Genomic DNA, 14,643 nt, shown 5'->3' on the forward strand with positions numbered 1-14,643 from the left:
GTACACTTTCAATAGAGTTTTTAATCTCCTGGATATCTGTTTGAATCTGTTTTATGGATTCCATTTCTTTCCTCTGTTGGGCATTCATTGTTTCCATTTCTTTCTTATGCTGAGTCTTCATGGCTTCTATCATGGTCTTGAGCTCATCTATTTTTTTGTCAGTTTCTGCTCTAGAGTCTCGAATCATGACTTCCATTTTGCTCATCATCTCTCTGGTTAACTGGGAAATTATTTCTGATTTGAATTTTTCTAGAGCCTGATTGATCTGTTTTGTTACCTCCTGTGCTATGGGTCCAGGGAGTCCTGTTGGTTCACTATCAGACTTTTCATCCTCATTTGTCCTACTATTTGCCATTGGTGAACTAGAAATCTGTTTTTGTGTCTTGCTTAAGTGTTTTCTCATTTTTATTTTAATTGTTCGGTTGTCCTTCTTTAATTTCTGGGTATTACTTAAATCTTCCTAATATAGTTGCGTTTTAGCTTTTGAGTTTCCAATGACTCATAGACATCCTCATTTTCATAATATCAGAGAAAACAACTCTTTAAATCAATCACAACCCTTTATCCCAATTGATACATTCAGCAGCCCAATAGGATCATGCACAGCTTGCAAACTGACCACTTGTGGTAGACATTAATGTATCACCTTTAACTCACGTGAATTAAATTAATTTCAAGAAGCAGCCCATAGTATGTTTGCAGTGAATATGCTTTTCAATATAGCATCTTTACCATTTAGGATGGGGGGTTAGACTTAGAACGAGAGGATTAGATAAGTGAAAGAATTAGAACAGGTTTGAAGTGAATCCAGCGGTTGTAGAATTACCTTACTAATTTTACAAAGCTATTAACTTCAGAGGGGATAGAGGGAGTGCAGGAATAAGGATAAGAATATATCCCCTTAACAATAACGGGCGCTTGCCTTCCCTTGAAGGTACAGAGCCATGAGTGAGGTAAAATGACTGGAGAAAAGAACATAAAGAGAAACCCCTCCTAAAAACAAAAAATAATAAAAGAAGAAGTTTGAGTTAGGGCAGGAGCCAGAGTAAAAAGGGAGATGAGGGATAATATGGTGGAGCAAGAGACTGGGTTGGAGAGAGAGGACAGAAAAAATAAAGAATTAGGGTGGAATGAGGAAAAGAAAAAAGAGAAAAAATAAAGAATTTGAAGGGCCTCTTTCAGACTGTCTCTGTTCTCATATTATACCACATCTACAGCCATATGCAGAACCGAATCCCCTGGTCTCAGCTAGCCAATGGCAGTTCCCCATGACAGAGACTGAATACAGTCCACAAGGCCTAACTTGAGTTCCCCAACCCTCAGGGTTGAACTCCACTCAGTTCTATTACAGGTTTCCCCTGCCCTTTCTTTAAAGATGTTCAAAGTTGGGAGCTCAGAAAACTACCCTTCATGAGAACCTATGCCTCTGCAGAGTTGGTCTAAGGACTGGCCCAATCAGGAGGTTTGAGAGCGTTGCGGGGGAGGTCTTAGGGGTGTTTGAAGGGCACCCGCATGGCTACCTTCCTTACTGGGTCTGTTGTCGCGCAGTCCAGGAGGTTGCACACCCGCCGGGTGATCTCAGGCAGGCAGGCAGCTGCAGAGACCCCCTCCGGGGTCTTTGGGTCCTTGCTGGGTCTGTTGTCACGCAGTCCGGGAGGTCGCATACCCGCCAGGCTAAGCTAATATCTAAACCCCTGTCTATGGTATAAAATACCCTTAGCATTGCCAATCATGGTAGCACATGCCTGCAACCCTAGTACTATAGAAAATTAAATCAGAAGGATCACAAGTTCAAATTTATCCAGAGCAACTTAGCAAGACCCTATCTCAAAAATTAGAATTAAAAATTTAACAGGATCTGGGATTTAATTCAATGTGAAGGGTATGGGTGTAATCCCCAGTATTGTAAACAAAACCCTTGATGATAATTAGTCTCCCTACCTGTCTCTTTTCTAGAATGCTTTTTCCCAATCTCTGCATGAATTCTATATCAAATTTCTAATCTTTTATGGTTTCCTCTAAGCCTTAAGCTTTTGCCAAATAACGAAACAAAACAAAACAAAAAAACATGCCTTTGCCAATGCAGTGTTTCCACCTGGAATATTCTTCAATGACAAGTTTTCTCTGATACCTATGCCTACCTGAAAGCTCCATTGCTTAAGAGGCAGCTTGATATCCCCCCATCTTTGAGACATTTTGAGCTCCTCAGACAAGTTTGTTGCCACTTCCTCCTGGAGCAGATTTAGGCTGCCGTACCTCACCAGGGCTGAAATTCTCCATATATACTACCCACTTCTGGCCACTCACTCTTTTCCAGCCATCTTGGCCTTTGAGATTCGGGGCTTTGTGCCTCTGGCTTGGTCTATGAGCTAAGGATGTACATGGCTTCTCACACCTCCTTCAAATCTCTACCCAAACATCCTCTCTAAATTAACCGTCTCCTACCTCAATAGATCCATAGAAATGATCTCCACATGTGTTAAAACATGCAGATCCAGAAGCCCATCCCTGAAAAAGCCAATGCCAGAGACATGAGCATTGACGGGTAGAGACGGGGAGAAGGAAAAGCTTTATTCAGTGGCCACAGGATGTCGTCATGAGTTTAACAATGTTAAAATGGTGCGGGAGAAAACTCTACCAATAAAATAGAACAGGCACCAGAACCACCATCAAAACTGTTACTAGGAACTCTGGGGGCAGTTTATTATGGCGACTTTACCAAATGATATTTTCTGGATCGATTTTCAGATCATTTTTCTGCAATTCCAAAAAATGCCAGGGTCAGACAATATTGGAAAAGAAATTCATTCCCTTTATGTTCTTTGGCTTGTAGTTCTAAGTTGACCAATCAGCCAAGATGCACCCACATAGGTAATAATATTGAGTAGTCCATGTTAGATAAACAACAAACTGAAAGAAACCATAGCCAAGCAAAGTGCTCTTCCCAAACAAATCCCTTCAAAGGAGAAAATGAAAATATAGTCTATTTGACCATATCTCACACCTATACAGGACCCAAATGGCAGAGAAACCCCAAATCAGAGACTTGAGGGTTCTGGCAAACACACTAGTGCCCAGTTGAGTGTCCATCGTCACCCTCAAAATATCGTTTTTTCCCTCAGCCAAAATAGTAGTAGTTAGTGCTGCAAAGGGAAAGAGAAGGTAATATTCTTGAGGCAAGATAAATCTCGGCAGCTGCTGGGAAGTTTCCTCCCAACACAGGGCTAGCACAGCTGGGCACTGGACAGCACTGGGCACTCACCATACACTGGTGCAGAGTGTAGAGGCCTGAGCACCAGCTTCATCCTTGAAAGTCAGAGGCAATGAAGCCAACCCCATGGCTCTGAGACCTCAACCTAACCCCCTCAAGCTGCTTTTATCATGGTGTTTGTGATTGTGCTGTTAAAAGATTCCATATGTGCAAATTTACCTACTCTTTAAAATTGATTTTTAATTCTGAAATTAACATTTGCATCCCTTTCAAGGTCATTCACAGCCATGTGCAGAGCAATGACATATCTGAGTCACTCTGGGCACATGTTTTTGGCTGACATAAACATTTCTCATATGAAAACGGGTCCTTTTCTCAATTTAACTCCTATTCATTCTTTCATGGGGGGTGGTGTTCTTGGTGATTTCCTCTTTTAAAACTGCCCCTAGGTGTATCGCTAAAGTATTACCTAGTATTCCTAAGTACAGTAAAGGTCTTATAGACCTAAATGAAGAAAATAAATATGTATGGGAAAATAAATATGAACATCCAGTCAGTTCTGAATTCAATGCTAATGAATCAATAATGTATATTGAAATGCTTTTCAATGTACATATAGAACAAAGTTGTTATGACCAGAGGCTTGTAGGTTCCTAACTCTGTGTTTCTTCTAGGAACAATGATAGTATTTGCTAATTCAGTGACTGTGGCAACTTGACAGAATATAATTGGCTGCATCTTTTGTTTTTCAATGATTTTTCTTTATCAGTAGAATTTCATTACGCTCCAAATAAATAGGGACTGTACTTGCTATGTAATGTAGTTACAGTCCCACTGCCTATAATTACATCTGACATAGAGTAGTTGGTCAATAAATATGTGTTGAACTGCAAGGAACTAAAAGTTGTTCCAGGATAGAGACTATTTTTCTTTACCTTGGACTACTGGTTTCCATCCATGCTATGAGAACACTGTGAGCTCTTAATAAAGATCAGAAAACATGTATAAAAGAACAAATAAACAGGCTGTGGATCTCCTGTCCCAAAATACCAAGGCTTAGAATTCAACAGGAAATTGTCACCCAGCAACACTAAGTACTATTCTGCTGCTGTTTTATCACTAGTGCCTTATTGTTCACATTACCCCTGAGACAGACTTTGGTGCATAGCCTCAATCTTTGATGCATCATTGCACTGCGTCCATAATATGCTCCAGAATGTGAACATTTATAATATATTGAAATTGCAAAATGCACAAAAGCTTTTCAAAGCCCAAGCAAAGTACATAAGAAAAAAGTCCTTTCTTTGATACAGTAATTTAGCGCATCTCTCTCTCTCTTTTTTTTTTTTCTTTCCCCAAAGCAACACATATACAGCTTCGGTCAAATTGCCCAGATTTTAGCTTAGCCAAGCTTAAAGATATTTCAAAACAGGGATTCTGTCTATTTGCTTCAAATGCATCTTCTAAGAACCATGGAAACCTCTGTTTGATGCTTCACATCTTAAAGCACAAATTAGATTTTTTTAAAGAAACACTAGAATGTTCATTTACTCTTTTTGTGGTAGAATTGAAAATTGATTTCTCAATTTTAACCAGGTTGTTTTGGCCCTGCTTGGATGCTCAGAGGGGAACAAAAAATGTTGTAATTTAAAAGTTACAAATGAAATCTGAGGAATTATTTTCATAGTTCATTTTAGATACAGAAGGACCAAAGACAGTTCTCAGAAGGGAAGGGAAACCAAATTCCATTAGAGTTCCACACAAGCTTTTTGTTTCACTCATCTTTTCTAAGGTCCTCCTAGAGCTGACAGCGACTTCAGAAAGCAAAGGCATTTGCACAACCACATATTCAATAAATACGCACAGACAAGTAGGACACTTCCTATGCTCTCAGAAAGTTCTCTCTACCGTTCTAACATTCACGTTTCTGCTGCTGAAGACATCTCTGGAAAATACAGGCTTTACTGTGGTTAAGCATGAAGAAGGCACAGGAGGGAGGTGAGGAGATTAGAACCCGGAAATCCAACCTTTCGAGGGAGCAGGAAAGCTAGGTGCAGTGAGTGACCTTGAACTAAACCTGGAACAATGTGCAGGTGACCAATAAGAGGGAAAAGGTAAAGAAGAAATCTCAAGGGAAGGAATGCGAGGATCTTTTTCATAACCATAAATGGTTCATCTATAGACTTGCATTAAAGCCCTTGTAGGAAAACTTCCATTACAAAACTAAATAACCGGTGGAATTTTGACTGTTTCCATTTCTAGTTCTCTGAATTTAGTATGGTAACACGCGTACATACTGAAGTCATTCATCTGGCCCTGCCTCAACTTCCAGCCTTGAATGCTACTATTCTTTTCTTCCTCCCTGTGCTCCTCATTGGAGGCACAGCAAGCTTTCATGATGTCTCCTACCTGCCTTTCACTTCCTCATTTTTCAGGGCTGGATCAAATGTCCCTTTCTCTATGATGCCTTCCTAGGCCCCACATAAGACATTCAGGAGCTCTTTTACAGTATCGTTAAGTGCTTTTCACGGGCATAGAATCATTTCCTATACTATCACCCAAGTTCCATTATGTGTCCCTGGTAAAAAACAGAGGAAGCACCAAGCACCTGATCCTTTTTTCTTAAGTTTTGTAAGCCACATCTTCTCTCTGCTGCTGTCTGCAAATGTACTATTGGGTCCCAGCAGCTCTGCTGCGCCCCTGTCCACTGAACATTCAGTTTTGTTGAGGGCTTTGTTGAAGGCTGCCAACTTGCTTTGGAGATTTCTCTCAATGGAAAGCTAGTCTATGACTCATTCTTTTTTCCTAACACAGGAAGTAGAAAAAAAAAAAAAAAAAAAAAAGAATCGACCCCTGGCTGGATACATGGATGTCTATGACTCATTCTTTTTTCCTAACACAGGAAGTAGAAAAAAAAAAAAAAGAAAAAGAAGTATCGATCCCTTGCTGATGATACATGGCAGCCCTATAAAGTAAAATGTTAAATCATGTAAATTACACTATCAATGAAAAGTGAGGCAGGCCGGGGATTTAGCTCAGTGATTCTGCTGTCTGTTTTGCAAATGCAAGGACCTGAGTTCGATCCCCAGTTAAAAAAAAAAAGTAAACCTTTAGCTTTTTTGTATGGCTGTTTTGTATGACTAGCCTCTATTAGATTAACTGACATTTAGGAGGTGCTAGATAATATTTTCTTACACAGATGATTGAAAAGATGCACAGATATCCAGATTTTGGAGTTTTTGCAACTAAATTATCATAACGGTGATTTATAAATTGAGCTATTCTACTCATTGGTTACATTTTCACTCCTGCCAAGATCCTTCTCTTAACAAGTCCAGCTAACAAACATGAAAAGAAATAGTCTAGAATTCTCCAGGGAGGCTGTTGCTGGAGACCTGGCTGTGGGGGAGCAGGAGAGATGCAGGTTTTTAGTTTAGAATCAAACTGACAAAACTGAATGCCTCATTCTTTGGTAATCATGTTCCTTCTTGTTCAGCTTTGCATACTGTTGGCTAAGTAATGTGCTAGTCTAATCAGTTTTAAAAAGGGGAAACCACAACCAAATAAATTACTTTTTCTGAACAAAATACTGTGTTTTCTAGCTTTTTGTAAATTCTCAAGTGAGAACAGTTGAAGGTAACATCTCTTTTCCCATTAAGTGCTGGGCTAAAAGGCAGGTAACAAATGAAATAAAGAAGCAGGAAACTAACCACTGATAACAGAAGCAATTACTCCTAGTAACTGCACACCATAATATGAAGAATCACTCTCAGTTAAAGTATTTATGAACAAAAAATCATGGTCAACAAGTAAATGGTAAGGGAGGAGTGGGATGCACACACAGTACTTTAAATGACTTCATAGAAAAATTAATTTAGACAAAGTTTCATCTAGTAATAAATCAATATTCCCAAGTTTGTTGAGCTTCACGACACACAACAGACTAAGGAGATATGATCAAGATTTAAGAAATATTACATGAATTTCAAAGTGTGCTCTTGTGTAGTATAAAGGGAGTCACTAAAAAGGGAGGAAAAAACAGGGAGCAGTACAATTAAATGAACTTGAGAAACTGCCAATGGTATCAAGGAGTTGCAAACTCACATCGTGGAGACTTCATCTGAGCTCTATTTTGTTTCTGGCTTTAGTTTTGTTTTCTACTTGTTAAATGTCTAATATAATTTAAAACTATCTGCTGAAAACTGAATAGTTCCAATATCTAGGATAGAGCCCACCAAATAGTAGTGCTCAATGAATATTTTTTGGATGCCTAAGTGAAAAATGAACGGGAAAAAGCTTGTGAGCTCTTCCTCAAATGGTCAATATCTAGAATATATAAAGAACATAAAAAAATAGACCCCACACATTTAAAGACCCAATCCAAAAATGGGCATCTGAAATGAAAAGACACTTCCCAGATGAAGATGAAGAAGTACAAACAGCAAATAAATGCATGAAAAAATGTTCAACAACACTGGTCATTTGAGAGATGTAAATTAATGCTGAGATTCTATTTCACCGCAGAATGGATGGTATTATCAAGAAATCAATAATACATGCTGCCTGGGGTGTGGGGAAAAAGGAATCCTTTATCCACTGTTGGTGGGAGGGCAGACTGGTGCAACCACTGTGGAAATCAGTGTGGAGAGTCCTCAGAACACTAGAATTGGAGGTTCCATTTGACCCAGCCATCCCCCTTCTTGGTATTTAACCAAAAGACCTAAAAAGCATCATACCACGGTGATATCATGCACCAATGTTTATAGCAGAACAGTTTGCAATAGCTAAATCTTGGAAACAGCCCAAACGCTCAACTGATGAATGGATACAGATGTGTTTTATGGAGTACTACTCAGCCATAAAGAAAGATAATCTTTGGTATGTTTTAAGACACATAAATCAGTACTATCTATAGTTATCAGCAACTAAACATGAAATAGCAGCACAACATGTGTCACCTTCAAGGCAGTAGCTGTGGAGGGTTGAGGGAAGAACTGAGGTGGAGGTGAAGTGGGGATGAATTCAACTGTATTTATTTCCCATCTGTGTATCGTAGATAGGAATATAAGATGTCAATATACTTACATGTGTTATATTCAGGGATATGATATACTTTTTGTTGTTGTTGTTGTTACTGGGGATCAAACTCAGGATCTAGTGCTTGCAAGGCAGGCTGTGGAACCACTGAGCTAAATCCTGGCCCTATGATATACCTTTTTGCTTTACCTTTTATGGATGTTTGAATCACTTCACATATATACTTCCATACATATACATCTACATACACACATTTAACCTTTTTGTTGTTGTTACAGGGTCTTACTTTGTAGTTCAGGCTGGCCTTGAACTCACTTTGTGGCCTAGGCTGGCCTTGAATGTGAGGCAATCCTCTTGCCTCAGCTTTCCCAAGTGGTGGTGTTACAGGTGTGCACCACCATGCCCTGCTATACAGTTAACTTAAAAAAAAAAACAAAAACAGAACACTTCTACAGGGCACATACCATATAGTTAATATACTATAACATTTCATATTATTAAAAAATAAAGAAATTAAAAGTGGGCTGAGAGAGCATCCTATTTATTCAGTGTTTCCCCAAAGTAATATTTATGAGATTCTTTTCCTTTTCCATTGTTTCTTTCCCCCGTATTTCCTTTAATCTTGGTTACAAATGTTCCACAGAATACACTTTGAGAAGTGAAATTGAAAAAAAAATTAAGAAGGATACAACTACATAACTTGAAGTTAATATCAACTCAAGTGTTCATTTTAACAATATACCAAGAAAAAGCTCGGAGATCTGACCTTTCTGAAGTAGCAAGTGTGCACTAGAGATGAATTATGAAAACCAGTGTCCTTTACATTTATTGTAGATACCAACTTTTCAAGAAACTTTATTTTAATAGGAACAATGTCATCTACAACTGTTTTCTTTAAAAGCTAAAACATCAACTAAAAAAAACAAAATAAAAAAAAAAAACCCAGACAAACTAAAAAACACATCTAGCTATTGCTAAACTAAAAAGTATATTTCTTTAACATGTATTTCATTGGACAATTATTGTGAACTAAACCATTTTCTTTCCTATACTATAAACAACATTGCTATCCCAATAAACAGAAATATCAGGAACCATAGGCACTTATTTTATTTAATCATAAGACTAAAATCCTTTGGAAGTAAACATTATAAAACTTTGGACACTGCTGTGGATGGTACATAAATTACCATTTTGGAACTACATGGAATGCATTATAATTTTGCTGGGAGGTATCTAAATAATTTTGCCATGAAAGCACATAAGAAGGCTTATCATTTGCAGACAAATTTATAACTTAAAAATACATTTAGACAGTATTTTCCCCAATGAAAAACTGGAATAATTCCAACATTTCTGTCATCAATAGTACACAGGGTAAGAATTAAATTTCCCATTTTATAAAGGCTCCAAGGAATTCAGCGTCATGGCAGTGGGCTAATCACACCATGGATCTCCATCAGAGCCTAAAGTCCAGTAAGAGCATGGGCTTCCTATTGGGACCTAAAGAGTAAAGTGCAGACTCAAGTATGGCACAGCCTAGGTCTAACAGTGCTGCATCCTTTAAGCCTGAGATCCTCCCTCTCATGTACAATGGAGATTACAAATGGGATTCATCTGTTGGCTATCTGAGAACCTAAGAAGGTCATCCATGCAGTGTCAGAAAATTCCACTGTATTCTACAAAACATAACTTTTAACTTTTAAAATGACTTGGTCTTGATTTTATTTTGATCAAAGCAGTGCTCTGGTGCACAACGTAGGGATATTATTTACTAACTTATTATTCTTTCATTACAGACTCTTCCTTTGTGACTGGTGCACTGTAGTAACCCATTAAAGGAATATCAATTACTCTTTTCTACTAGACAGTTACACTTATACGAAAAACAGTCTTAAAGAGTCATACAACAGAGTCAGTCTCAGATATTTAGATTAGTACAAGCTTCCAGGCTCCTTGTTTCCTTTATTTCCCCTTTGATCTTAAGGAAAATTAGCAGGTTGGCATTTGACAAATCATGATATAACTACGATTTGCAAATGTCAGCTGAGGTTTTCTCACTATGACACTATAAAAAAAGAGATACCTTTAGAAGGGTTTTCCCTTGTATCCAAAGCAAGCGTACTGTTGAAGACCAAATACTGTAACACAGAAGACTTCTCAGAAGACTTGAGCATTATTGAATTGAGGCCATGAAGTTATCAAGCAAAAATACATCATGACTGAAATATCACGACCAGATTTTTTTAAGAGATCCTCAATTTTACATAAGTCTACCTTTCCTTTCATTTTGACTTAATAAGATGTAACATAACAGAGAGGGAGCCTTCCAATTGGAATTCCTCAGAGAGAAAGTCTTACTTTTGAATCCAAAATATAAGATCAATCTTTTAAAACAGTGCATGGTGTTTTGAAAAATGTATTGTGCATAAATGTATCTATACCATACTGGAAGCTTCACTGGAAGGCCAGATAAAACTGTCTTAGTTTGCTAATGCAGCTTCTCAGTTCCTCTAAATTCTTATGCACCCTTCTTCAGTATCTAATCCTATATCTGCCATAGAAGATGTCACTGACACATATTTACTACTAGGAGGAGGCTTTTGGTCACTCTACTAAATAAAAAAATAATTTGTTCTACATGTTAAAGTGGGGGTGGGGCAGACTGTGCATGTGGAGACACCTGGCAGATTTAAATGAGTGTCAAATTGTAATCAAAATAGTTTTGCAAATTACCATTTTAAATGTACTGATGAAAACACTATAAAATTAGATCTACAGTCATTTGACTCTGTGACTGAGAACTAGAGAAGGCATTCTGGCTGACCTTACCTCTTGTCAACTGAAATTAATTCCAGTGACCCAAGACAAACCTTTCCCAAACATAAGACATTTGTTATGAAAAGGTCTTGGAAAGGATCATATGCTGAAACATAATGCAATATGGATGGACTCTTTAAGCTTAGGGTTGGCTAATTAGAAAGTATAACCGTGCTGGGGATTTAGCTCAATGGTTCTGGCGTCTGCCTCTCAAGCACAAGGGCCTGAGTTCGATCTCTGATACTACCAAAAAAAAAAAATGTGTAACAACCACTGATAAATTTACTAACCTTACTAACCAAGAAGAGGGAGGCTGGATGCCTCTCAGAAAAAAAGAACTGAAATGGTTTAAGTATCACTGAGAACTGCAGATTTTAATGAACAAAGTCAAAATAATCAGAAGAATCCAAAGTTGTATGTGTTCCTCCAAGGTGCCGCATCCCACCTTGACCTTGTGCCACAGGTTGTCACAGTTCTAGTTCTACATCTACCTGTGCAAAAAAAGGGTCACTGCTGCAACTGACTCTTTTTTTTTTTTTTTCAGGCCCTGCTGCAAAAAAGAAGTATGTCAGTTATAATAACCTGGTTATCTAACCTGTTCCATTCCATGGAACCATGGAGGAGGAGGACCCTCAGTTATTCCGTCACCCAACCTGGCATAGGCCTCTTTTGGTCCTGCCTGCTTCCACTCACCGGAGGAGCTTCCCTAGCTGGGAGACCAATGTTAGAGGATCCAAGAGTCCTAAACAGCTGCTTTATGAAATATCCTTACTTTATCTTGGCTTAATAAGTCACTGGCATCAGCACTGCCAATGAGGCTGCAATTTCGGACCTTCCCTTTCAAAGGGAGAGTTGAGACTCAAGTCCCACCCAGGCTCTTTAGGATGAACCATGGAGAGCCACAGGACTATTGTGGGGCTGACCTGTCTTTCTACGTATGTCCTTCAAGGATGCAAGGTTTTGAAATTTTCTGTACAGTTTGTGAGGACTTTTGCACTTTGCCATCTGACGTCGTACCTCGGTCCACTGTTTGTTTTTGAATGCCCTGTTTTCATAGAACCCTATTCTCTCAGATGGTGGAATATTTGGGAAAATTTTAAAATAATTAAAATTTTTAAAGTTCTCGGCAGACAAAAAAAGACATGCATACATCTGTACATGACTGTATAATTATGGTTACAGTGCCACTGCAAATCATGCTATTTTTTTTAAGACAAAAAAGATATTTAAAGACCAAAAACTGTGCTGAGAAAGTATGCCCCACTTATATTTGGTTTGTGATAGTTACATAAAAGAAAAGCATTGGTTACATGGAATAGAGGTCTTGATCTTTGGAATGCATGCTAGTAATGTATTTTACAGTACATGTTAATAATTTATGTTCAATATTTGTATTTGTGTTCCTTTTTGTTATTTTAATTAGGGTATATGGATATTTTGCAATAATTTTAATAATTATTAAGCTATTTGAAGGAAAGAATATGGATTTTTCATGTCTTGAGGTTTTGTTCATGCCCCCTCTGACTGACCAGTGTGATAAGGACTTTAAAAAACAGCATGTATGTTTTTTACTGTTTGTAATAAGTACTTTCGTTAATCTTGCTGCTTATGTGCCAATTTAGTGGAAAAAGAAAATCCTTGCTGAAAAGTTCCCTCTTTCCATTCTCTTTCAATTCTGTGGTATTGTCCAAGAATGTATCAATAAAATACTTTGGTTAACTTTTTATTTTCTGCAATAAATATTTTTAGTTGTATTTTCCCCTTTTAGTTTATTTCAAATCCTAACCTGTAGAACAACATGGCCAACTGTGTTTGTGAAAGTCACACTATAGCTCACAACAACAACCATATCAAAAATAAGATGAAAAGCCAGCAGTGCCACATTCTCTCACAAAAAAAAGGAATAATCACAAAGCCCAGGAATTTCTTCTTCATTATCAAAGTTGATATTTGACAAATTTCAGATATTAACTCAGAAAATAACCCATCAAATGCATCAAAAGTGACAGAGGAAGAAAAAATTAAAGAAATATTAAATAAAAAGTGGTCTGGGGCAATTTACTGAAAATGTGAACATTTCTACAAAATTTAGTCAAAGACATACATAACTAAAGATATATAATGCAATATATTTGTTTGTACCTCCAAACAAATATGGCGTCCAGGATGGCAGGTCAAGATTAAGAGTTGGGATTCTTAAAATCCAACAGTATGAAATATCATCATAGACCAACTGACAGGAGCCTGGATGTCAGGAAGACATAAATATATAAATATATACATAAGAATCACCATTTGCAAAGGATAACCCTGGTCCTTAGCATTCCAGCTGGGCTCTACAATCTGAAATGTATTTAAGTGGTCCAATATTCTACTAATATTCTACCATATGTAATAAAATTCAAATCTGGTTCCTATTATTGGCATCTTCCAAACACTTTCTTGTTGTACTCAGTTCCCGTGGCCCAAGTACTGTGTTTACAGAGATTAGAAAATTAATTTTAATATCAGATTCAAGAAAATACAATGTTTTCCAGTTTTATCCTATCCTTTATACCTTTCAAACATTACCCCATAGCAATTGTGCATGCACTTGTGTTATGTGTGCATGTGAATTTTACTAGGGATCAAACCCAAGGCATTTGAACTTAGTTATATCTCCAGCTCATTTTTTTATTTTATTATTTTTTTCTACCTAGGGTGTAGTTTAAACTGGCAATCTCCCTGCCTTAGCCTCCTAGAGGCCTAGAATTACAAGTACCTATATGCATCACCACATCTGGCTGAGAAGATGTAAATCAAAGAAAAAATGAATTTTGAATTATCCACATTTCTCAAGTTGTAGAACACAACAAATTAATACGCAAATGGTTCCCTTTCCTACTATCATGGGAGAAATTACATAAATATTCTTAATTTTCCATTTCCTCAGCCAATAAAGAATTTAATGTACTATCTACCTCATAAGGTTATAAGGGTTGAGAGAAAATTCCTGGAAATGATTTGGCCAGTGGTTAACTCTCAACACTTGTTAGCTGTTATAACCACCTTTGCCACTACCACCAGCATCAATAATAGTATGGTTGTTGCATTCCTTTTATATTAAATTTAAATGTGCATTGCCCTGAATCCAGACATGAAAACAGAACCTGTGAAATAATATACAGACAAGCCAGGCTATGTTCTGGCCATGTGGTGGGAGTAATTTCTTTCAGTAAGAAATTACCTAAGAAAATTTCCCAGTTATTCAAATGTACAACCAGTTATTCAAATGTACAACCAAGAAAGTAGAAGTAGCAAAAGTCATTCTTGGGTCAGGGATTTAGCTCAGTGGTACCACCACCTGCCTTGCAAGTGCAAGGTCCCAAGTTCAATCCCCAGTACCAAAAAATAAAAAATAAAAAATAAATCATTCTTTTTAGGACTGAAAACAGCTATTTCCAAAGACCTTTAATCTACCCATTAATTTTCAAGAGAACAGAGATAATTATCATGACAATGATAGAAACTTCTAGAGCACTATATTAGGAACTGTTATTTACATCCAATGTATAATTTATATGAGCTGGGCATAT

At 37.5% G+C, this 14,643-nt stretch overlaps 1 protein-coding gene across 3 annotated transcripts in view; it reads left to right on the plus strand.

Annotated features, from left to right (window-relative positions):
* Grm7 (glutamate metabotropic receptor 7) overlaps positions 1-12,775 on the plus strand; it is an 865,940-nt gene extending 853,165 nt beyond the window's left edge. Inside the window, exon 9 of one of the 3 annotated variants that reach the window (XM_010640462.3) lies at positions 11,613-12,775. In XM_010640462.3, coding sequence (XP_010638764.1) covers positions 11,613-11,855 — 243 coding nt within the window. In that variant the 3' untranslated portion in view covers positions 11,856-12,775. The remainder of the gene's footprint in view (positions 1-11,612) is intronic. The other 2 variants (XM_033756960.1, XM_010640455.3) reach the window with 2 other exon arrangements.
* Positions 12,776-14,643: the final 1,868 nt, after the last annotated feature.

This window comes from Fukomys damarensis, unplaced genomic scaffold, assembly GCF_012274545.1.
Source record: "Fukomys damarensis isolate Sample0158 unplaced genomic scaffold, DMR_v1.0_HiC HiC_scaffold_28, whole genome shotgun sequence".
Lineage (NCBI taxonomy): Eukaryota > Metazoa > Chordata > Mammalia > Rodentia > Bathyergidae > Fukomys > Fukomys damarensis.